At 42.9% G+C, this 25,363-nt stretch overlaps 1 protein-coding gene across 3 annotated transcripts; it reads left to right on the top strand.

Annotated features, from left to right (window-relative positions):
* The first annotated feature begins 10,885 nt into the window (after positions 1 to 10,885).
* Positions 10,886 to 24,834, top strand: CCDC14 (coiled-coil domain containing 14). 3 transcript variants are annotated; one of them, XM_068139012.1, is made up of 13 exons: positions 10,886 to 11,042; positions 11,837 to 11,892; positions 13,498 to 13,573; positions 14,540 to 14,612; positions 14,706 to 14,846; positions 16,557 to 16,796; positions 16,887 to 16,981; positions 18,673 to 19,219; positions 19,627 to 19,768; positions 20,501 to 20,580; positions 21,004 to 21,222; positions 21,304 to 21,436; positions 23,503 to 24,834. In XM_068139012.1, exons 1-13 carry the CDS (start codon positions 10,962 to 10,964, stop codon positions 24,485 to 24,487), a joined length of 2,868 nt encoding a protein of 955 aa, XP_067995113.1. In that variant the 5' UTR covers positions 10,886 to 10,961; the 3' UTR covers positions 24,488 to 24,834. The 3 variants fall into 3 exon arrangements, with proteins under 3 accessions (XP_067995113.1, XP_067995114.1, XP_067995115.1); XM_068139013.1 differs by having other exon boundaries at positions 10,887 to 11,042; positions 16,557 to 16,751; XM_068139014.1 differs by lacking the exon at positions 16,557 to 16,796 and having other exon boundaries at positions 10,889 to 11,042.
* Positions 24,835 to 25,363: the final 529 nt, after the last annotated feature.

The following is a 25,363-nucleotide window of genomic DNA, read 5'->3' as shown; positions in this document are numbered from 1 at the left end:
TGCAACGTTTGATGTGTCTCCATCTGCACTCCACTGCCATGTTCTGAAGCCAATCCACTGCAGCAGCAGCCCTAAACTGGAATAATCAAGCAGTATACCAGATGTAATACATTGCATTTTTCTTACAATGACTTCTGACCAAACTTTTTCATCATACTGTGGTGTTAACACTGAGTCAAAATTAAATGTCTGTGTTATTAATTACTTTTCTGATAGGAATGGAAAGTATTTCATATAAGAAGTGTGTAGAGGCAGCCACCTGTGGGTATATTAAAAGGAGCAGATTCTAATCTCAGGGGCCTTAGGCATGAACCTAGATGAAAAAGTCCCTCAATATATTTTAAGAAATTACAGAAATCTTGTGGGGGGAAAAAAGAGATAGCCATTGCATAAGGGAAGTGAACAATTGTACAAGGAGTGAGGACTCAATGACAATACACATAACCTAAGGAATAACTAGGCAGCTCTCATTGCTGCAGAAAGCTGCGAGGACTGTTGTGAAACTCAAGTTCAACATCAGTTAACAACTCTGTGCTATGCAAAAGAGAAAACATTGTACTGGGAGATATAAACAGGAGTATCATTTATAGACAGATGATGTCATGCTTCTGTTATTCTTAGCACTGGTAAAGTCTCGGCTCGAGTGTTTTGTCCAGTTTTGGACATCGCATTTCAAGAAAGATGAAGGCTCCAAATGAGCGTAACTGGGATTTTTTTTAAACACAACATACAGACAAAAATGAGCAATTCCAGGCTGCTTACTGTAGAAAACAGTATCAAAGCTAATAGAGTAATTGGCTTCAAACCTTTTAAACACTGCTGCAAAGAATGGGAAGCTATGCCCTCCGATTTCATGAGGAACAGAACATAGAACAGTAGGTTAAAATGCAGCACAGAAGACATAAACTGGGAGCAGGACAAACTTTTTCACACTGAGGCACTGTAAGATTGCCCAGGGGGCGGTAGCTCAGGGTGCAGCAAAGGCCAGCTGCTCCCTCAGGGGTGGGAAGCCAGGGGCCACATGCACTGCCACAGCTGGCAGAGCAAAGACCCAGCAGCCAGGATCTGTCCCACTGCCCTCAGCAAGGAATCAGGGCAGACTAGGGAAGGTAGCCTCAAGCCCATGTCAACAGGCAGGTTCAAGGTGATGAGGTAAGTTCAAGGTCAAGTTAAGCAGTCAACCAGCAGACTGGGACCAGGAGGGCCTGAGGCCAAACAAAGCAGGATGGTGGTGGAGCTAGAGCCTGGCATCTTACAGCACTGCTGGAGCAGGGACTGATGACCTGGTTTGGGCTGAAATAAGGGTCCTAGGCCCAAGGGCAAGGATGGGGTCATTCCAGGGGAGGGTGGTGAGAGCTATTAAGGTTGTGGCACATAGAATGCAATATGGAAAGGCAGGATGTCTTCAAAAGCAGGCTAGACAAATTCCTGGCAGGATGGGCACAGCCTTGGAGCAGAAGAGACCAGATGATCTCTAGGTTTATTTTCCTTACTTTGACATCTGAAATTTGATGCCACAGGTCTTAATTATTGTACATTTGTTGTGGCACATGGTGAATGCTCCCTCAGACATCCTGGATGGAACGAAAAGATGTCACACCAGAGCTCTTAAAGGTCCTGGATCAAAGAGCAAGTAATATCTTCTCCAATTCTGGGGCAATTATATAAGGCATTGATAATTTACAGCCATAGACTTTTTATTATATTTATTATTCCAGTAATATTGTTACACTGACTGCATTTTCTGTTTGGATAACCTGCTTTCACTTCTGTCCATAAACATTCTATGCAGTTAATATAAATATACTGGATGTTGAACACTAATGTATTAGCTGTTTCTATATAGTAGAAAGTAGATTATTTCTTCAGCTGTACTTCCTTTGGACTTGTAGATTTATAGTTTTCAAACTCAGATCACTTGTTCACCCAAATCATACCACACTGCTGCCAAAGAAAGAATACAGAAGAAAAAATGTCCACTAACAGATATAAAGTTTATGTGTCCGGCCACAGGTCTGTAAAATTAACATCCTTCCAGATGTTACACAAGTAATTATTTCCTGTACTCATTTCACTTGTGTTTTTATAGCTTGTAATCATTATTTGCTTCCATTTTTCCCCTCCCATTTTACTCATGGAGTGGTTTTGCTGTAATCTTTCTTAAGAGTGCCCCCCAAACATATGCCTGAGGCATTTAGTTAGTCTCTTCATATCACTGATGCTCCCCATTTTTCTAGCCCCTACTCACCGCAGCACATTTCCACGAGAAAAGCCTAGGTGAAGCCAGATTCAAGTATTTGGGGCATGATACCAGATTACAGAAAACTGTCTTCCCCTGAATGGAGGCAAAATAGCATGCATTTTCCTATGGTGTATTTTTAATTTGTGCTTATCTCCAGGTGGAAGGGAGAGCTGTAACACATGTAGGTGGGCTGGCTCACATGCAGGATGTGCTGCGTGTCTCAGAAGACTTACCTGTAAATGTATTGAATATTGGACCTTTTACTAAAGAAACTGAGTGGCACAGCACTTACATGTATTGCTGCTTCGATTCTTACAGCCATTTAATAGGGAAAGGAAAATGGATTTGTCCTTTTCTGTTAGCACTGGAAGACAATCAGGTTACTGAGCTAACCTGACTAGCTAAGATGTATTGGTGTGACTCATGCACCTGCAGATCTTAGGAAAGTACTTCTCTTTCTCAACCCAAATAATAGTATTGGGCAAATGTTTACAAACTGCATACTTCCATAATTCATACTGTTTGGGCAGTGGTTATGGCACTGTTATTATATTGGTATAACTGATTTTCCAGCTGAAAGCTTTAATTTAGATAACACTAGTTGAGGATGCCCCTGCTTACTGCAGGAAAGGTTGGACTAGATGATCTTTGGAGGTCCCTTCTAGCCCAGACCATTCTATGATTCTATAATTCTATGTTATGGATGTGAGCAAGGCAATAGATCAGATTGAAGCAATTGAGAGTGGACTTGAAAACACAAAAGTAGAAGAAAAAAAGTACTGAAAGAGAATCATAGAATAATTTCTCTTGGAAGAGACCTCGTGTAATCACCCAAACGATCTCATACAGCTCAAATGGAAGTTGAAAGCTTCAAGCAGAAATTTGGCTGTTTGCAATAAAAGTATATTACTTTAAAAGTCTCTCAGATACTATAAATTATCTATGAATCTGCTAATCAAATAACAATAGATGCAAGATTTGACCTTGGTGGGACAAACTTCATTGACTTTTGTCTTCAATGCTAGTACAAATTCCAAAACCTGCTTCATGGGATATTTGGACAAACATTCTGATCTGAGTAAATTTTCTTTAGCTATTTTGCTGTTGTTCTTCTCCTGCTTAATTTCTTTTTCAGACTTAGAATAAAAATGAGAAATGTTTTGAGAAATTCACAAAGGTTATCTTGTCTAATCCCACTGCAGTGAGGAAGGGCACCTCCAACTACATTAGGCTGCCCAGGACTACACCGAGTCTGAACTTGAGTGCCTCCAGAGATGGGGGCCTCAACCAAGTCCCTGGGTAGCCTGTTCCAGTATTCATCCTGTTGTTTGTTTGTTCTTCACCTAAAGGCATCAAATTCTACTAAACTTAAGCAGTGTGAAAACGGTCTGTGTGTTTGTTAAAGATCGTTTCGATGTCACAGTAGATTTTATATTTAGTAAAGCAATAAATAGTGCCAAGCCAAAAATTAACTCTCTTCAAACATACATCTTCACCAATGAAATATTATTCCTGTCAGTAAGATTACCTGAAATGTTAATTTTTGATAAATATTTTGCGAAATAGCAGTGGAATTGTCATAATTCTAAACAAAAAAAAAAAAAGTGCAATCCTGCGCCTTAAGGAAATTAGTCACTTTCTGGTTTAAATGCCGTTCTTATTACTATTTTATGTTCACGTGGCGCCACCTCGTGGGCTTCAAAACTAATGCAAAAGTACTTTGCGCAGAATAATGTCACCAGCTTCCAGAATACTCTGCGTTGTTGTTTTAACTGGAGTCAGTTCATAAAGATCAACACAGCTTGAGTGTTAGTGATGTTTCCTACAAGTCACAACTCACCGTGGGTGAGGGTCAGTCTCTTTTCTCATGTAACATGGGATAGGACAACAGGAAATAGCTTCATGTTGCACCAGAGGAGGTTTAGCTGGATATTAGGAAAAATTTCTTCACCAGAAGGATTGTAAAACACTGGAGCAGGCTGCCCAAGGAAGTGGTGGAGTCGTCCTCCCTGGTGGTATTTAAAAAACATAGATGTGGTGCTTAGGTGCACGGTTTAGTGGTGACCTACCAGTGTTGGTTTAAGGGTTGGACTTGATGATTTTAAAGGTCTCTTCTAACCAAAATGATTCTCTGATTCTGTGCTTTGCATAAGATACCTTGCTTAAATGTGGGCAGACAGACCAAAGATAAGCTCTCTTGGGTCCTTTGGACTAATTTCACATATTAGGAAGAATATATTATTTCATTCCAACTGCAGCATAAAATCAAAGTTTAATGACAGGCTTTCTGAACCACACGGATTATAGGTCTTCCATGCAGCAACTCTTACTGCAGCTTTCAATATATACAATTGAACTAAAGCCTGTCTTTGACTGAGAGATTGCAAGTCCAATAGAATACTCTGTAGATGAATTTCAAAACTATTTTAAGTTGCACCACAGTTGTAGGGTCCATAATACCCAGCTTAATGTCCTCATTATATCTTTACCTATAAAACTGAAAAGTTTTTGCTTCCTCTAATAGCATTTTTGCTGTGAGCAAGACATCCCTTAAGCCTGTCTCTGACAAATGAAATACATGTTTTCTGTTGGTTGAATTCTTAGTGACATAACCCTTGCTATTCATCTCCCCTTTTCTGTCAGTTATATGTAGATGTATATGTTATATGTAGGCCAAGGGAGGTGATTCTCCCCATCTACGCAGCTCTGGTGAGACCCCACCTGGAGTACTGTGTCCAGTTCTGGACCCCCTGTCACAAGAGGGATATGGAGGTGCTGGAACATGCCCAGAGAAGGGCCACGAGGATGATCAGAGGGCTGGAGCACCTCTCCTATGTGGACAGACTGAAGGAGTTGGAGCTGTTCAGTCTGGAGAAAAGAAGGCTCCGAGGTGACCTTATTGTGGCCTTCCAGTATCTGAAGGGGGCCTACAAGAAGGCTGGGGAAGGACTTCTCAGGATATGAGGTAGTGATAAGACTAGGGGAAATGGAATGAAGCTGGAGGTGGGGAAATTCAGGCTGGACATGAGGAAGAAGTTCTTCACCATGAGAGTGGTGAAGCCCTGGAATGGGTTGTCCAGGGAGGTGGTTAAGGCCCCATCCCTGGAAGTGTTTAAGAGCAGGCTGGATGAGGCTCTGGCCAGCCTGATCTAGTGTGGGGTGTCCCTGCCCAAGGCAGGGGGGCAGGTAGTGAAAAAGCCCGATTTTCTCACCAAACTGGATCATTGGACAGATGTCTTTTCCTCTCTTTGTTAGCTTCATTTTGTTTGCTTTCTCTCCTTCCTGAAACAATAGAGCTTTGTATTACTTCCTCTGAGAATCACAGCCCTCAAAAATCATAGCCCTCCAAATGCTATGCTCAAAGTATCACACTATCACCAAGGTTGGAAGAGACCTCAAAGACCATCAAGTCCAACCTGTCACCCAACACCTCATGACTAGATCATGGCACCAAGTGCCACGTCCAATCCCCTCTTGAACCCCTCCAGGGACGGTGACTCCACCACCTCCCTGGGTAGCCCATTCCAATGGCGAACGGTTCTCTCAGTGAAGTATATTTATATATCACAGTATCACAGTATGACTTAGGTTGGAAAGGACCCCGAGGATCATCGAGTCCAACCTATCAACACAGACCCCATAACTAGACCATGGCACCAAGTGCCACGTCCAATCTCCTCTTGAACACCTCCAGGGATGACGACCCAACCACCTCCCTGGGCAGCCCGTTCCAATGACGAATGACTCGCTTGGTGAAGAACTTCCTCCTCACGTCAAGTCTAAACCTCCCCTGGCACAGCTTGAGACTGTGTCCCCTTGTTCTGGTGATGGTTGCCTGGGAGAAGAGACCAACCCCTTCCTGGCTACAACCACCTTTCAGGTAGTTGTAGAGGGCAATGAGGTCACCCCTGAGCCTCCTCTTCTCCAGGCTAAGCAACCCCAGCTCCCTCAGTCTTTCCTCATAGGGCTTGTGCTCCAAACCCCTCACCAACTTCGTTGCCCTTCTCTGGACTCGTTCCAGCAAGTCAACATCCTTCCTAAACTGAGGGGCCCAGAACTGGACACAGGACTCGAGGTGCGGCCTAACCAGTGCAGTATACAGGGGCAGAATGACCTCCCTGCTCCTGCTGGCCACACTGTTCCTGATGCAGGCCAGGATGCCATTGGCCCTCTTGGCCACCTGGGCACACTGCTGGCTCATATTCAGGTGGCTGTTGATCAGCACCCCCAGGTCCCTCTCTGTTTGGGAGCTCTCCAGCTACTCTGACCCCAGCCTGTAGCTCTGCATGGGGTTGCCGTAGCCAAAGTTTAGCACTCGGCACTTGGACTTGTTGAATGCCATCCCATTGGACTCTGCCCATCTCAGTCTGTCGAGGTCCCTCTGCATTATTAAGCACATCAGTCTTGCATGCAGTTATTGTATGCAGTCATTGTATCATGCTAGTATTTTATCTTAAACTGTGAATTATTCAGGGTAAGAATAAGCTTTTTCAGCGATACTTCATGCAGCACGGACAGCACCTCAAGCACTGATTGCAAATACAACCACATGCATGTTTGAATTATTCATACTTCAGGCAGCTTTCCCTTGGTTAATGACTGGAGTCTTTTTTCCCTATATGTATTTTTGTCCTGTATTACATATTGTGTTGCTATTCTCAAAATTATGTCCAGTTTGTCAAGTATTTTCTGGCGGGAAGAGCATGTTCTGTCACAGTAAAGTTAATAGTTTGCAGCTTTTTTCTGCATACATGGTCCAGTGCATGGTGACCTGTGTTAAGCTATCATATTCCACTTCACAATTTTCTCTCTTTCACATCAGTGTAAATATAATTTCTTATTCTTCCTCATTAACAACAATATTATCCTTGGGGTTTTTACCTACACTAATTCTTTAAACATGGCACAACATCAAATTTGAGATAAATCATGGATATCTAAGCATTCCCCTTCATCTATCTAGGATATTTTTTATAGATATATATATATATATATATATATTTAATTGCCTTTACCATTATTTCTACACCAAACAGCATTGGAACATGTAAAATTGCCACAGTTTGCTTTCCCAAATAGTGAGCAAACTAGCCTGCTCATGTTTGCCCCTGGAAATGTTTGGGGAATGTTAGTTACCTGTCAAACAGGAAGATAAAATTGGTTTAATGAAATGGAATGTAATTTGACCTCTCAAACATAGCTTGCTCATGAGTATGAATAACAATACAATACTATAATACTCAAGCTGCACCAGGGGAGGTTTATACTGAATGTTAGGAAGAAATTCTTCATAGAGAGAGTTATTGCCCATTGGAATGGGCTGCCTGGGGAGGTGGTGGAGTCACCATCACTGGAGGTGTTTAGGAAGAGACTTGATGGGGTGCTTGGTGCCATGGTTTAGTTGATTAGATGGTGTTGGATGATAGGTTGGAATCAATGATCTCAAAGGTCTCTTCCAACCTGGTCAATTCTGTTCTAGTCTAGTCTAGTCTAGTCTAGTCAATTCCATTCTATTCCATTCCATTCTATTCTATGTATGAATGCAGCACATGACACTGAAGCATTTTAACATGCAAGACAAAGAATAAGGTTTTTCTTCATTAGTTTCACCATAAGAACCAGACAGTTCCAGAGACATCCATGAAGAAAGCCAATGTCAGTCAGAAAAAATATCTAGCTCTTCTAGTCACCAGTGGTGTCCCCCAGGGTTCAGTGCTGGGCCCTGTCCTCTTCAACATCTTCATCGATGATCTGGATGAGGGAGTCGAGTCAGTCATCAACAAGTTTGCAGATGACACGAAGTTAGGGGCAGATGTTAGTCAGTTAGAGGGTAGAAGGGCTCTGTAGAGGGACCTCGACCGACTGGACAGATGGGCAGAGTCCAATGGGATGGCATTCAACAAGTCCAAGTGCTGCACTTTGGCTATGGCAATCCCATGCAGAGCTACAGGCTGGGGTCGGAGAGGCTGGAGAGCTCCCAAACAGAGAGGGACCTGGGGGTGCTGATCGACAGCCACCTGAATATGAGCCAGCAGTGTGCCCAGGTGGCCAAGAGGGCCAATGGCATCCTGGCCTGCATTAGGAATTGTGTGGCTGGCAGGAGCAGGGAGGTCATTGTGCCCCTGTACTCTGCTTTGGTTAGGCCACACCTTGAGTACTGTGTCCAGTTCTGGGCCCCTCAGTTTAAGAAGGACATCGAAATACTTGAACGTGTCCAGAGAAGTGCAACAAGGCTGGTGAGAGGCCTTGAACACAAGCCCTATGAGGAGAGGCTGAGGGAGCTGGGATTGTTTAGCCTGGAGAAGAGGAGGCTCGGGGTGACCTCATTGCCCTCTACAACTACCTGAAAGGTGGTTGTAGCCAGGAAGGGGTTGGTCTCTTCTCCCAGGCAACCAGCACCAGAACAAGAGGACACAGTCTCAAGCTGTGCCAGGGGAGGTTTAGACTCGAGGTGAGGAGGAAATTCTTCACCGAGCGAGTTGTTTATCATTGGAACGGGTTGCCCAGGGAGGTGGTTGAGTCATCGTCCCTGGAGGCGTTCAAGAGGAGATTGGACGTGGCACTTGGTGCCATGGTCTAGTCATGGGGTCTGTGTTGATAGGTTGGACTCGATGATCCTCGAGGTCCTTACTGTGATACTGTGATACTGTGATAGGCAGCTCTATGCTCAGAAGAATAGAATAGAATAGAATAGAATAGAATAGAATAGAATAGAATAGAATAGAATAGAATAGAATAGAATAGAATAGAATAGACCAGACCAGACCAGACCAGACCAGGTTGGAAGAGACCTTCAAGATCATCGTGTCCAACCTATCATCCAACACCACCCAACCAACTAAACCACACAACCTAGCACCCTATCAAGTCTCCTCCTGAACACCTCCAGTGATGGTGACTCCACCACCGTGGAAGATACTGCTGCTAACACTTGCAGCTTTATCACAAGTGCCATGACAGCTCACTTTTCTTTAAAGACTGCTTGAATGTCTCTGACGTCCATGAAAATTTTAATTCTATATGCAATTGTTTCATCTTTACAGTTGCATTTAAAAGTATTTATAAGAGACTCTTGCTATTCCATTCATAGGTTCAAAACATTTCAGTTGACAAGAACAGGACTTGACAGCCTTCTGTATTAAATTTCCTTTTGTTGGGAAAAAAAAAGTGTTTTATGTGGCTTCAAATAATACATCAATTCAAAGGATGGGATTGTGATTAAGTGAAGTGTTTTGGGGGTGATTTTTTTTGGTATCTGTTGCTTGTTGCTAAACACCTTGGGATAAGTCTTCCTTAATTATTTAAATTGCTGCACTCGCATCTATCACTTCAATGAGACTTTAGCCATAAACTTCCCCTTAAAAGTATACCAATATTCTGGCACTGGTTTGGTAGTGGTCTCACATCTTTGTGATCTGGCTTCAACTTCTTTCATTTTTCTCAGTTATATTTCTTCCTTCACCTTTTTTCCTATTACAGTGATCTTCTACTTAAAGAGAAAAATTGAAGCCATCTCCAAATTCCTGCCAGAAAAGCCTTCTGTTTGTTTTTTTTTTTTTTTTTTGGGGGGGGGGGGTTGTTTGGTTTGGGGTATTTGTTTGGTTTGTTGGTTTTTAAATTATAAATATCTTCTCAACATAGCTTTAAGTGCATCATTGTTTCAGTGCAAATGGTAACACAGTGATAATAAGAATACAGTTTGCGCATTGGGAGAGCGCAGATGTTGAATGTTCGTATGCACTTCTGCTACAGTACTCTTAGAAACACAGCAATGTAGCGACATTTTCAGTCTGAGTAAAATGTAATTGCTTTCAATGCTGCTTTCAGAAGGTCTAATTCAGCTAAAAGAAAAACTATTATGAAAAAGCAATGATATGCAGAATACTAATATGCCAGTGTAAGCGTGTGTGTGTGTGTGTGAAACTTGGGGCACTATCATTTACACCCGTGTACAAGGGATTTAACCCTAGCAGGAGGACATCACGTACAGCAAAGAACTGATGCTTTTAGACTGTACTAAAAAATCCCAACAGTGCCCTTGGAACCGCTAGGAGCCTGCTTTTACTTTTTGTGCCACTAAGGATTTGCAGGGGACGGGCTGCACAAGCAAGCAGCGGTGCTGAGGTAATTTTATGAGCAGTCCCCCACGGAGATGTCCGAGTTTTCCTTCAAGGTGGCCCACCCACCTGCGAGGCTTTCTCCCGTGTATTTTATGAGCGCAAGGGGAGGCCTTCTCCCGAAGGACCTCCAAGGTTCCAGATAGGACGTCATGGGAGGACGGCACTGGGATGGGATAGCCCAACTTTGTGAGGGACTTTTTCCCCTAGAGAGGCAGGTGCCGCGGGTCTCCCGGCGGGAACGCAGGGGCGTGACGAAAATAGAGCGAGAACTCAATGAACACAATCCCCACTGACATGGCACAGCCCCCTACAGGAGGACAACCTCACAACCAGCCTGAGGCACGCCCATTCCCCGTCTCTCATCCGACTGGCTCCTAGGTGCGCACTCTCTGCCAATCTCTGACCACGTTCTGCAGCGCCGCTCTCTGCTCCTTCTGCTCCTTCCCCTCCTTCCCCTTGCCGCGCCTGCTCCCGCCGGCGCGCCCGAGGAGCCGCGAGCTGGCCTGGTCAGGGGCCCTTTGGCCCCGCCTTCCCAACGGCCGTTCCCGTCCGTCAGCCAAGCGGGCTCGCGATTGGCTGTGCGGAGGGGGCAGGGCGGGATGGCGGAGGGGTGCCGCCCCCGTGTCGGCAGCGGCCGGGCTCAGGCCATGGCTCGGAGGGGAGCTGCGCGGTCCGGTAAGGTGCGTATGGGGCGGGGGTTTCGGGTAGTGGGGATGTGCGGGGCCTCGCCTTGTCTGCGGTCAGGTGTCACCCCTGTCTTTAGACCTCTGGCTTTGCTCGACGGAAGGAGTGGAGGACGGAGAATGTCCCAGCCGAGCGTGGGGCTGGGTGATCAGCATAACGATTCCTGAGGAGAAGTGGGGCCTTGCGTTGCTTTCCTCGGCATAACCCAGCAACCCTTCCTCAGGGATCTGCTGATTTCTGGGTGTCGGTAACGGGCTCCGCGGCAGGCAGGCCTTTTGTTCAGTAGCCGGCTGAATGTGAGCCAGCAGCGTGCGCAGGTGGCCAAGGCGGCCAGTGGCATCCTGGTCTATGCCAGAAAGTGTGACCTGCAGGACTAGGGTGGTGGTTGGCTCTCTGTATGCACCACTAGCGAGGCCACATCCTGAGCACTGTGTTCAGAAATTAGTGAAACTTCACGCTGTGAAGGTATGTTTTGTGAAACTTCAGGATTCGATCCCTAATGAGTCTCCTCTCTGGAGGTGTTCAAGACCTGTCTGGATGTGTTCTAGAGTGATCTGGTATAGCTGGTCCTGCCGTGGCAGGGGGGTTTGACTAGATGATCTTTCGAGATCCCTTCCAGCCCCTCACATTCTGTGATTCTGTGGCAGCAGTTGGCCCCCTCTGACTTTTGAGAGCTGTAAATTGTCTAACTCATCTGCCTCAGCAAAAGTTCTTAGGACTGGTGTGCAATGGTAGTCTTCAATCATGTTGTGAAGCTACTTCCTGAAAATTATGTTTCTGTACTCAACAGATACTGTCTTCTGCAAGGCTAACAGGAGCAGCTAAATTAACAAATGGACGAAAACAGTAAGTCCTTAATCACGAATACGATGTAAAATTGAATATGTATGTCAGTGTTTGGGAACCTTATACTTGTCGTACCTCATAAGTAGCTTGTATGTCAGAAACAGGTCATCTTGAGTGCAGTCATCTGGAACAGGTCATCTGGAGTGCAATCACACAGCACTTAGAGGATGGCCAAGGGATCAGGCCCAGTCAACATGGATTTAGGAAGGGCAGGTCCTGCCTGACCAACCTGATCTCCTTCTATGATCAGGTGACCCGCCTGGTGGATGTGGGGAGGCCTGTTGATGTAGTCTACCTGGACCTCAGCAAGGCCTTTGACACAGTCCCCCATAGCAAACTCCTGGCCAAGCTGTCAGCCTATGGCTTGGACGGGAGCACACTGCGATGGGTTAGGAACTGGCTGGAGGGCCGAGCCCAGAGAGTGGTGGTGAATGTTGTCACATCCAGCTGGCGGCCAGTCACTAGTGGTGTGCCCCAGGGATCAGTGCTGGGCCCTGTGCTCTTTAACATCTTTATTGATGATCTGGATGAGGGCATTGAGTCCATCATCAGTAAATTTGCTGACGACACCAAGCTGGGGACAGGAGTTGATCTGCTGGAGGGTAGAGAGGCTCTGCAGAGAGACCTCGACAGGCTGGACAGATGGGCAGAATCCAACGGCATGAGATTTAACACATCCAAGTGCCGGGTTCTGCACATTGGCCACAACAACCCCATGCAGAGCTACAGGCTGGGGTCAGAGTGGCTGGAGAGCAGCCAGGTGGAGAGGTACCTGGGGGTACTGGTCGATGGTAGGCTGAACATGAGCCTGCAGTGTGCTCAGGCAGCCAAAAGGGCCAATGGCATCCTGGCCTGCATCAGGAACAGTGTGGCCAGCAGGAGCAGGGAGGTCATTCTGCCCCTGTACACTGCACTGGTTAGGCCACACCTTGAGTCCTGTGTCCAGTTCTGGGCCTCTCAGTTTAGGAAGGATGTTGACTTGCTGGAACGTGTCCAGAGAAGGGCAACAAAGTTGGTGAGGGGTTTGGAACACAAGCCCTATGAGGAAAGACTGAGGGAGCTGGGATTGCTTAGCCTGGAGAAGAGGAGACTCAGGGGTGACCTTATTGCTCTCTACAACTACCTGAAGGGAGGTTGTAGGCAGGTGGATGTTGGTCTCTTCTCCCAGGCACCCAGTACCAGAACAAGAGGACACAGTCTCAGGCTGCGCCAGGGGAGGTTTAGGTTGGATGTTAGGAAGAAAATGTTTTTTGCTTCTAGGCAGTTCAGCTGTTTTCTAAGGAGCCCATGAATAGACACAAACTGAACAGAAATTTTGCCTGTAGAAATACAGGATTGACTCTGCACATCTTATTTACGAGATTAAATAAATTTGTGTAGTTGCTAGCCATATGTAAGGGTGCTCAGTAAAGGGTGAATTGTTCTTTGACATAAGCTGTTAAGATCTGCTCAAATACGTTTGTTGCAGCAAGGCCGATTTTTCAGAAAGAGAAAGGTATTTTTCTCCTTGACAAAATCAGTTTAGTTTACTGTTATTGAATAAAATCAAAGTTTTTACTTTATGTATTAAGGAGGTAGTATAAGCAGTGAATTTGACTTTTTCAGGTTTGGCTTAAGAAAAGGATGTAATTCTGATGCGGAGTCTGCGTACTCTCTCTATTCCACTGAATCTGATGGTCAGGTAATTAAATTACTTTTTCATACAGTTATCTCTGTTACATAAAGAGACATTGGACTACCTTGAAGAGCAGGAGAAAACCAAATTAGATACCACTGCATCTGGACTAGAAATAGTTCTTGCACAGCCAGCAAGAAAGTTCATGTTGCATTTGCAGATACATGAAAGTTGGCTTTGTGTGCAGGGAGTTTGGCTCTGACAAATATCATTAATCATAGTATCAGTCAGGGTTGGAAGGGACCACAAGGATCATCTAGTTCCAACCCCCCTACCATGGGCAGGGACACCCCACACTAGATCAGGCTGGCCAGAGCCTCATCCAGCCTGGTCTTAAACACCTCCAGGGACAGGGCCTCAACCACCTCCCTGGACAACCCATTCCAGGGCTTCACCACTCTCATGGTGAAGAACTTCCTCCTCACCTCCAGCCTGAATCTCCCCACCTCCATCTTCATTCCATTCCCCCTAGTCCTGTCACTACCTGATATCCTGAGAAGTCCCTCCCCAGCCTTCTTGTAGGCAAACACAGTTACTCTGTTTATGGCCTAGCACTGGCCCTGGCTTAAGTATAAGCAATATTGTTTAAGTTCTGTGCTAAATGAGTGAGTTTATTCTAGAGTCATTGCTGCTGTAGTGCTGCCTTCTATATAGTGATGAGTCAGTTCTCACTGCAGTAGAAACAGGCTGTAGATAATAGCCTTAACTGTACATGGAAATAAGAGTAGAAATCACACACATGCAATTACCAGAACATGAAATCCAGTTAAAGTACATGTATGCAACAAGATATCAGAGTGATTTTGTGGAATTTGTGTGTTTGCAAACATGGAAAATGGCACCTTTTGATGGTTATCACTTGGGTTCTTTTCAGGTGACAGGGTAGGGAGCACTCCCCTCTAAAGCAGTGTCTTAGCTTATGGGAAGAAAACTCTGATACTCCTTTTCTGACTGAAGTACTTTTTTGTGCAGGTGGATTCTATTCACAATGGACTTGACCGGTGTGCAACCTTGCTGAAGAGTATCTTACAAAATGAGGCAGCAGGTTGTACCTCTTGGAAAATCTGTTACATTTTTAGTTTTCCTGAGACTGTTTTGATTTGTTTTATTGATTAATTTTCCTTTCACCTTACACTAGGAAGGCAGCCAATCCACAAAAAACCTGAGAAAACAAGTTCTGTTAAACCTACTTCCAAACCTTTGCTAACCAAAGGAAACACTCCTAAGAAGAAAGGGCTAGAAAAAACCTTTACTCCTGCCCACATCCGAAAAGAAATTGGTAAGTGGGCTTTCTTGGGCCCAAAATATATACAAGAGTATATAGACATTGCTTTTTAGAAACCTTACAGAAACAGTTACTAAAATTCACATATATCTAAACTTCATTTGCTAGGAATAAAGAATTTTTGTGTACAAATGTGAACATCAAGTTTGACTGGTATGAAGTGTAGAGGAGCATTGTAATACCTCCGCCCCATTTTTCCTGGACGGTGAAGCATTACAGTGCTTGGATTCTGTTTAGGGTGCACAGCTGTAAACTCTTCTGGAGTTAGGTGTTAGCCTTGTTTTGATTGAGATTAAATTAATGAAGCAGGAATTATAAAAATGTAGTTATCTTTATTTTCCCAAAACCCCTGCCCCAAGATTATGCACAAAACTGGTTACATTTTATTTACAGCTTCTGTTTGGTTGTGGATTCTACAAGGACACTCACGGGCAACTTTAGTACAATTTAGAGAATTCAGGAAATGGAAAAGGCTAAGCCATAAACCAGCATTACCCCACTTTTAAGATCCAGGACCCTAGGGAAAGCCAACAAGTCAGGTTTTACTCACAAGAACGGAGTAGGAATTTGAAGATAGTCCCTCGTTTGTGGGTAACGTGGCACAAATCCAAAGGAAAAAGGGACCCACCAAAATTAAAGTGTCCTTAGACACAGCTCCCACGAGGCACAACTCATGGAGCAGCACTGTCTGAACAGTGCAAGGGAAGCCTTGCTGCCAGCGTGTTCCAGTGAACAGCTGTCATTCTTTTACACGAGGCAGGGAGCAGGACCCCAGGGTAGGCAGGTGCAGGGAGAAGCCAGGTCCAAGCGCTGATCTCTCTGATTTCACCACAAATCCAGATCGAGTCCAAAACGAGCACCAAAAATGGTCCCAAAATGATACCCCAACTGCTTTCTGGTCACTCTATTTAAGATTTCCCTAGACAATGTGTCCAGTGCCAATATATACTGGGTGCAAAGAACCCAGCCAATCACAATTTCAAATCCCAGCGCAGGTGAGGGACTTCAGCTCCAGTGGGAGGAATGGATACCTGTTTTACCTTTCCCACTCCAGCCTCATGGAGGGAGAGGAAGGGAATTTCATGCCTTCGTCTTCCCCTGTTGAAACCTTGGCTGATGGAGGTGTGGGAAGGGGGGTTTGGAGCACCTTGCAACAAGCCTTCTCTCAAAGGTCAATTTCTGGAAATGTGATAAAATAGGACTTGGCTGTAGGCTGAGTTACTTGCAGTTCAAACATTTCACTTTTTCCTCCCTCTCTCCACCCTGTTTCTTTTGTGATTTCTAACCCTGTAGGCAGGTGTGTAACAGAATGCCTATTGTGTGGATTGTGCAAATTGAGCACAGAGCTGATAACCTTTCCAGCACTGTAAAAATATGGAGTTTTAATTATGCCCAAGATAAGTAAACCAGGTTTGGAGAGTGCTTTGGTGTGGGTTATCCCTAATGGTTTAAAAGCTTAGGAAACAGCTAAGTAGAGATTTTAAGAACTGCATTTTAGAGCTGGCATTCTGTAGGATTAAATCTCTGTGTGTCCCTCAAGGACAGCTGTCTGTACAACTGGGTTAGGTTGTGCTGTCCAGACCAAAAAGTGAAAAATGGATTAGTTTGCTGTAAAATAAATGAAATCTGACTGAAATCATAGGCCATAGGGTTTGTGTAGATGGAGAAAACTTAACAACTGTGGGTTTTGTTCTTTCTTGATAGTGCCAACCTCAAATAGAAAACCTGCCTCATCCGCTGCACCTTCTGCTCAGAAAGAACTTCCCTGTGCAGCACAGAGTCAGATGGTTCAGCTAACTCACGTGCCTTGCAGCCAACGCTCTCCTGTGATGCGTCAAAAACTGTGCAAGCATGTGCAAACTCAGATGTCTCTGATAACTGACCAAACACCACAGAACAGTAATGAAATTCCTACTTTAATTCCTTTTCCTACCTCAAGTCAGGGTTAGTGGAATTATTAATGTAAAGCTTGCTGTATTGCTGTATGAATTTTGTACAGAATTGCCCTGATCTAGGAGTGTTGTTTTCTTTCAGGATGTCAAAGTGTTACATCTTTTAATTACCAAGCACCTACCTCCACATCAGCTCTACCCCTGCAGCATTCAGCCAATCCCTTATCTACTCAGTCAGTAAGTAAAGGTTTGATTCTGACTATTAGTGAAGGTTTTTGTGACCGGTTGACACTGTCCCCTTAAGAAAGGGAATATGGTGGACGGAAGTTGGTATACAAAAAGAACGATCTAAACTAATTTCATTGGTAAAGTGGGAGGAAGCACCTTCTGAACTGGGAGTGCAGGAGGGTATCCTGGGCACTCTGGCACTTTTATCTTTAGTCTTGCTTCCGCTCCTCCGCAGGGCAGCAGCTTTCTGTGCTGGGCTTTCCTGCCAAGGCTTCGGCCTTGAAACTGATAAGCTACTAAGGCCTGTATTAACTCCCTTCCAATTAACACAAACTGCTTCTAACTTTTTTTTCTCTTTCTCTCTCTTTCTAACCCACTCTGGGGAAAAGGGGGAGAGAGGGGGAGAGCGGAGGTGGGGAACCCCCTCAGCAGGGGGGGGGAACTCTCATTTCTGTGTTACTTTATTGTATATCTTTGTATATATTGTAAATATTGTAAATCTGTATATATTCCCCTGCATATCCTACATTGCTTTGTAAATATACAGCTCCACTGCTTTGCTAATTCAGCTGTGAGTTTTTTTTCCCTTTCCCTTCAATTTTCTTTCCCTTTACTTTACAGGGGGGAGGGAGGAGGCTTCTTGGCCTTACCCTTCCAACCCTACGACAGTTTTAATTAGTACTGCCTGTTTACTTATACATTTATTTGAATGTGTGGGTTTTCCTGGGTTTAGGTAATAATTTTCCATAAAGAAAAAGAATTGTATATTTCAACCAGCAGTGATTAAGAGAATAAATAAAGAATAAATAAATAAAGAAAATACTGCTATTAAAAATATTTTATGTAGATACCAAAAAATGCAGGTGGAGACATGTCTGCATGGTGAATTCTGTAATGGAGAGCAAACATGGAAGGTATAGGAAATCATAGAATCAATAAGGTTGGAAAAGACCTCAATGATCATCAAGTCCAATCTGTCACCCAAGACCTCATGACTACTAGACCAAAATTATTCATTACTGTTAAAAATTACATTCTCAGCAACATACATTGGGATTGTTAGCCAACTCAGGATAAAAAAAAATCATATATGTAAGTTTTCCCAGACAATGATCAAATGGATTAATTCCTTCAGACACTGTGTAGTGTCTTAGAGCCACATTTTGAAATACTTGTGTATTTCAGAGTACAAAATAGGACTAATGGAGAGAACCAACTGCCACCTTGGGGAATGTGGTAAACAGCTGCTACCTTGAAACTGTAAGACTATAGAACTACCTTCTATCTGCAGGCCTGCCCATGTCCCTGCAGAGGTAGTGCTGTCCTTGATTTTTAAGAAATTAATCTACTTAAATATTCAAAGGAACGGTGTTGTCTTTTTTTGCCCTTTTTTCCCCCTGTTCTGGTTTGACTCAAGGAATGAGCATTCATAAAGCAAAATACTGAAACACTGCTGAGGTTTTTTTCTTCACAGAACAGCTGAAAAAGCACTATGCTTTAATGTTGCCAATAGCATTTAAGATAAAGGCAATTTAAACCAGATTTGCATTTTAATTACTCCCTAATACACAGGAAAATGATGCAATTAATGACTTGTAGTTGCTTTTATAACCTGCAAAGAAGGATTAGGGCCACGTTGAGTCAGATTATTTTTTTTAATCATGTTAATTTTTTGTTTAATATGAATATTCTTTTTGCAGGATGTTCCTGTAGAGAGTGGCAATGAATGTGTGCCAGAGATGGGAGGACCTGTGGCTTGCCTTGCTGCTCCTACTGCACAAATACAGTCTGCCACTGCTTTTCCTAATGTGCTCCCTCCTGTAGCATCGAGTAACTCTACAGTGCCTACGTTCCCCCCATCATCTGGCAGAAGGCTGATCCAAACCCATGAGCAACAGATAAAAGAAGCAGATTTGATAAGATGCATACAAGCTCACCTGGCCCTGTTACAGTCACATGAAACGATGAACGGCAGGACTGGACAGGAGTGCCATCATCATTGTCCAGCCAAACATGCTTCAAGTAAAAAGGAGGAGGATGCTTCTGAAGAACTCAATGAGGACACAGTCAATGAAGGAAACGAACTGAATGTAGTTGACATATCTCCGGTGAGAGATACAAGCTGTAAGACAAATTTTGTGAAGAAAGTTTTAAAATCTAGGAAAGAAAGTCCAGAAGAAACAGCCCATAAGGTTAAGACTGTAAAATACCTTCTGGGAGAGCTCAGAGCACTGGTAACAGATCACGGTGAGAACATTTTCATTGGACAGTGGGGTGACTGCATACACTTGGATAAGTAATGAAGTATTTTGTTGAGTATTTTAAGTGATCACAACAGCCACGTTAATCATTGCTCTCATCTCGTATGCAATGCTTTTCCCCCGAGAAAGGGAGCAGTGTGGACAGATTGCCACAGCAAGACCCACCAAGGTTAGTCAGAGAGGTGATAAATTGTGATGTATTAAGAAGATAAAGCATAGTTTTCACAGCCCAGCTTAAAGTTTTAAAATTCTATAGTTCAAGATGAGGTTCTCTTTGAAAGAAAATAGGTGTTATTGGAGGACTTCATAGACTGCTTAATCCCATCTAAAGTATTACTGTCAATAAGGTTTATATGTTTATGGGGTCTTTTTTTTTCTCCTCACCTCTTGCAGATGACTTGGAAATGTTAAGGTTGATGGGTGAAATAGAAGACTGCATATCACTACTCCCAGCTGTAGCAGAAAGTACAAATACACAAGCTGAAATAGCACTAGCTTTACAGCCTCTCAGAAGTGAAAATGCCCAGCTGCAGAGGTTAGTAGCTCATCAGTATAGCTAACCTGCTTCCATTCTTTCTGTAGTGTATTCTCAAATTCAGAAATGTCACTCATTTCAGAGGAGCTCTTTAACTGGGTAGGACTTTACTTCAGAACAGGGAAAGACAGGCTGAGGGAGCTGGGAGCTGGGGTTGCTTAGCCTGGAGAAGAGGAGACTCAGGGGTGACCTTATTGCTGTCTACAACTACCTGAAGGGGGGTTGTAGACGACAGAGGTTGGTCTCTTCTCCTAGGCAGCCAGTACCAGAACAAGAGGACACAGTCTCAGACTGTGCCAGGGGAGGTTCAGGCTGGAGGTCAGGAGGAAGTTTTACACAGAGAGAGTGATTGCCCATTGGAATGGGCTGCCCGGGAAGGTGGTGGAGTCGCCATCACTGGAGGTGTTCAGGAGGAGACTTGACAGGATGCTTGGTTGCGTGGTTTAGTTGGTTGGGTGGTGTTGGATGATAGGTTGGACACGATGATCTTGAAGGTCTCTTCCAACATGGTCTGGTCCTATTCTATTCTATTCTATTCTATTCTATTCACCAGAACTTTTGTGTTGAAGAAATATAAGAATGCCAGAAAAATGTGTTGTGAAAACTTGTTTATATTTCTGAAATGTTCTGTGATACTCAGTTCTCAGTAGCAACTACTTGTAACATTAATTTAAAATGCAGTGGTTTTGAACTTTAGATCTACATTTGTGCTTTTTCACCATTTACATTTAGGAGACTAAGAATATTAAACCAACAACTCGAGGAGCGAGAAAGAAGTGAGAAGACATCTGGACAGAGCTGCAGTTATGAATGTAAAGTACTGATAGAGAATGATGCTTGTTAGGGGCATTATTGTTGAAGCTTTATTTAACTAGATACACACATATAAAGATACATAAGTGAAAATAACTATTTTGTGGCCTTTCATGGCAGGTGAACTAAGCATTTTGGGTTTAATCATGCAGCTGCATGGATTGCTGTATCAGTTTAGACTCCATGTAGTGAGAGTTGGCTCTTCAGCTGCTGAGCAGATTATTTTTCCATATATGCTTCTTAAAATTAAGATGACATTGTAGATAATTAAGAAAAAAGCTTGAGTTTTATCTGCCTCAGAAAACCCTTTTTCTATCTGTAAGAAAAACTCATATTGACATGATTATGTTAAAAACTTTGGTTGATTTGAAGATTCAAACTGTGCTGCACACTTAAAACTCTTTGTGTTTTACTTTTGGTAGTGGTTTCTTTGCAGTCCTTGAATATGATGCTCCAGAGTCAATTACAAGAATCACTGAAAGGCCTTGAGTCACTGCAGGCTAAAAATGAAGAACTTCTTAAAATAATAGAGAGTCAGCAAGAAGAAAATAAGCGTCTTGCAAAAGATATTCAAGATAAAGAAGAAGAATTGCTTGAAAACAAACAGCATTATGATATTCATTCCACCAAGCTCAAAATGGGTGTGTGTTTTGAATTAGTTTATTCTTCATGTAATATTTTTAAACCTAAAATACTTAGGTAAATTCTTCTTGGCATTTTAGAAGTGGAAGAGGCGTTAGCAAATGTGAAGAGCCTTCAGTTTAAGGTGGAAGCTTCAGAGAAAGAAAACAAGATTTTGGGCATAACATTACGTCAGCGTGATGCAGAAGTTAACAGACTGCGTGAATTAACCAGGTACTATTGGCTAAGCTGTGTTTTACCTCTTTGTATTGTTGGGGTTTTTTGGTTGTTTTGGTTGTTTTTTTTTCTTTGTACTATAGAATAGAATGGAATAGAATGGACCAGGTTGGAAGAGACCTTCAAGATCATCGCGTCCAACCTATCAACCAATCCAACCCACCTAAACAACTAACCCATGGCACCAAGCACCCCATCAAGTCTCCTCCTGAACACCTCCAGTGATGGTGACTCCACCACCTCCCCGGGCAGCCCATTCCAATGGGCAATCACTCTCTCTGTGTAGAATTTCTTCCTAACCTCCACCTAAACCTCTTTGGATTATTGCAGTCTTAGTGTCTTGGCTGTTAGAGGTCATGCAGGCTAAAATTTCTCCTCTTGATTATTTTTGCTACAATTTGTTTCAAAGAGTTGTCATGCTCCATGACTTGAGTTCTGTTGTGAAATAAAACCACTACCTGCCATAACTGGGGCGAAGTTTTAATTCTTAATAGCAGACTTGCCAATGAGTAGCTCCATGGGAAGTGTATGGACCTAAAAACCTACTGGTATTTCCCTTGAAACTGTAGAATTTGGAAACTAACTCTTAACCTGAATTAAGGAGAAGCTGTTATTTTTTTTGTCCTTCTTTCCTTCTTCTTCTTTCCTTCTTCTTTCCTTCTTCTTCTTTCCTTCTTCTTCTTTCCTTCTTCTTCTTTCCTTCTTCTTCTTTCCTTCTTCTTCTTTCCTTCTTCTTCTTTCCTTCTTCTTCTTTCCTTCTTCTTCTTTCCTTCTTCTTCTTTCCTTCTTCTTCTTTCCTTCTTCTTCTTTCCTTCTTCTTCTTTCCTTCTTCTTCTTTCCTTCTTCTTCTTTCCTTCTTCTTCTTTCCTTCTTCTTCTTTCCTTCGGTTCAGAAATGGGACTGTTCTGAGACGAACTCAAGGAAAGATAGGTCTTCAAGACCCACAGCAAGCTCTCCCTGTCAGAATGAGCTGTCCTTTCTGTTATTGTGCACAAATTCTAAGTAGATTATGCCCAGATATTAATTATGGGTAAGGGTAGGAGTTCTTGGATCACTGAATGATGATGGTGTTACTCACAGTCTTTTAGAATGTAAATTGATTTCATCCTGGTCTTTTACGATGAATACGGTGGCAGGCTAGGAGATTGAAACAGCTTTTTGCACATGCAAATTGGTATGTACACAAAATGTTTGGTCATGATGTGCACAGGAAATTAAACTGATGTCTGCCTTGTTTATAGTTGATACTGATTTGAATGGCAGAATTCTTTTTAATCAATGCTTCAGGTTCTCTAATAGAAGCTTAGGTACATTACACACTTCTGTGACTCCTCTACTAACCACCAGATGGTAGTACAGTGATGTCTTTATTACAATGTGTGTGTGTGCTATGTCCTTAGCTTTTAAGTATTCATGTTCTTTGGTACACAAAGCAGGAAATGAGGGAAAAAAAATAGTATATTTTTATTTAGATGCAATGGGAAGAATTGTTCAGAAAAAAAAATCTTACTTTGACAACTGTATACATGCTTTGTAAATTTCTTGGCATCAATTGATTTCATTTTGTAGTACTTGAAGCAGATAAATAGTGAATAATCTTGAGAACTGGAAGAGGGTAGATTTAGACTGGATATTAGAAATTCTTTACAGTAAGGGTGGTGAGACATTGGACTGAATTGCCCAGAGAAGTTGTGGATGCCCCCTCCCTGGAAGGGAGGCCAGGTTGGATGAGACCTTGAGCAACCAGGTCTAGTGGAAAGTGTCCCTGCCTATGGCAGCGAGGTTGAAACTGGGTGATCATTAAGGTCCCTTCCAACCCAAACAATTCTGTGGTTCTATGATTTTACTTGCTTCAATAGGCATATTGAGCTGACCTGAAGAGAGAATTTGAAGAAACTTGGAACTGGTTCACATTTATGCTGCATTTTTTGACCGCACCTAGGAAGAGAATTGTAACTTTGCTCTAGTCTGACTAATCTAATGATGTGATGTTATATAAAAAATTGTAAGTATTTTTTACTGACTATTTTAAAAAACTGATTAATGGATTTTTATCTCAACAGAACCTTGCAGGGCAGTATGGCCAAGCTTCTCTCTGACCTCACGGTAGACAACATTAGACCCAAACCTGAAAAAGGTCTCTCGAAGTCTCTCTTGGAAGACCATGAAAAGCAGATGCAACCTGATCCATTTCCTGGAAGTAATTCAGTGATGACTTACTTAAAAAAATTGGAAATGGATCCTATTTTGACAGATACAGAACTTCAGTTTGCAAGTAAAAGTGGAGAACTGGAAATGGGAAATCTAGCCTGTGAAAACTTGGTAACTGAAGGAAGTAAAACAAACAATACATTCTCAAAAGAAGGAACATCAGCTCCCAGAATACTGCTGACCCCTGTGAAGCAAGATGCAGAAACACTTAGTGATTCTGGGACTTTACTAGATGACCAAACCAAGCTGGATGAGACTGTTTATATTCCGTTGTCTAGCAGTGCCTCTAAAAACCAGCAGCCCACCTCAGGAAGAACTGGTGTGCTACCTCAGAGTAGGAGGGCTTGTAAGATGTTGGACTATCACTGTGAGCTCTCAAACTCTATGCAGCAGAATGGATGTGATATATTAAAGGATCAGACTAATCTGGATAAAGCAAATGCTGGGTACAGTATGAAAAAGACTATGGAGAACACACTTGAAGCTACAGGGAATAAAGTGGAGCCGGAAGGAGACAAAGTCCAAATGAGGCCAAAAGGAACTCCAAGTGGAGCTGCAAAAGACTTCACTGATAAATCAGACCAACCTCAGCCTGGTACATACCCACACATACCAATGGTATTTCAGAAAGAAATTTCTCAGAAAAAAGGCAGCGAAATAGGTAGGTTTAGTTCCATTTTATTTGATGATGTATCAGGGAGGTCTGAGTGGAGTGCATCTTCTTTCTCCACATTTACTTCTCGAGATGAAGAGGACTTTAAGAACAGCTTAGCAGCCTTGGATGCCAACATAACTAGATTACAAAGAACTCTGCAGAACAGCATGATGAAGCAATGACTATGAGGAAACAAAATGGGGTGCACTCGTTCGGATTATTTAGGGGGGTTTTAAGTACATAAGTAAGTATGGTACCAACAGGAGGATTGTGGGGTTTTTTTTGGTATGAAATGACTTGTTGCTGACTGTTTACATTATGAACAGGATTTGTTCTTCATTAAGCTGTGGTGCTGCTTCATTTGATACGTACAATTTGAAATAACTGGTAAAAATACCTTGTTTTTTAATTATGACTTAGGTTTTTACTCTTATTTACAAATTCATTCTTAAAACAACACTTGGTAGCTGTTCAAGACACTGGTGTGCTGTTGGTAGTACAGTTTTTCTATTAAATGCTAAAATACATATACATGCTTTTTCTGTGTGCTTTTTCAAAGTAGTAAGAACATCATTGAGAGAGATGCATTTGAAGTCACATACAGATCTGATAAAGAGAAAATTTTATGTAATTACTGAGTGTTATCAAATTGGATGCAGTTACGTTCCTTAGTTATGACCCTGTGTTTCAAGAAATCAGCTCCTTGTTCTGCTTCACCATAAAGGCATGCAGACAGTAGTGTCAACATTAAAGAAACAAATGAACAGGATTTCTTATTGTCGTGGGTTGAGAGAAGGCCTAAGCTTTCTCTCCCCCACTAAGAGGAAAAATAACCACAGCTAACCCAGCCGGAGAAGGAAGGGAAATGCTATATTTTACAAGCAATGTGGAAAATGCAAGATATTTACACAAAATCTACAGTATTTACAATATATACAGAAATATACAGCAAAGTAAAGAAAAACAAGAATACAGGAACGAAATTCCCTCCTCCGTGACAGAGGAGGGTTCCCACCTGTACCCCCTTCTCTCCCCCTACCTCCCTTTTTCCCAAAGAG

Source organism: Melanerpes formicivorus, unplaced genomic scaffold (assembly GCF_026170545.1).
Source record: "Melanerpes formicivorus ecotype bairdi unplaced genomic scaffold, bMelFor1.0.p_v2 SCAF_5, whole genome shotgun sequence".
Classification (NCBI taxonomy): domain Eukaryota; kingdom Metazoa; phylum Chordata; class Aves; order Piciformes; family Picidae; genus Melanerpes; species Melanerpes formicivorus.
The sequence above is the reverse complement of the archived record's forward strand: the minus strand, read 5'-3'. Positions and strand labels throughout refer to the sequence as shown.

Bases quoted from the DNA above. Each gene is read 5' to 3' on its own strand.
- CCDC14 (XM_068139012.1), top strand. From the start codon at position 10,962: ATGGCGGAGGGGTGCCGCCCCCGTGTCGGCAGCGGCCGGGCTCAGGCC. The intron at 11,893-13,497 runs GTAAGTCCTTAA...TGACTTTTTCAG, and splicing joins TTAACAAATGGACGAAAACA to GTTTGGCTTAAGAAAAGGAT. The intron at 13,574-14,539 runs GTAATTAAATTA...TTTTTTGTGCAG, and splicing joins CCACTGAATCTGATGGTCAG to GTGGATTCTATTCACAATGG.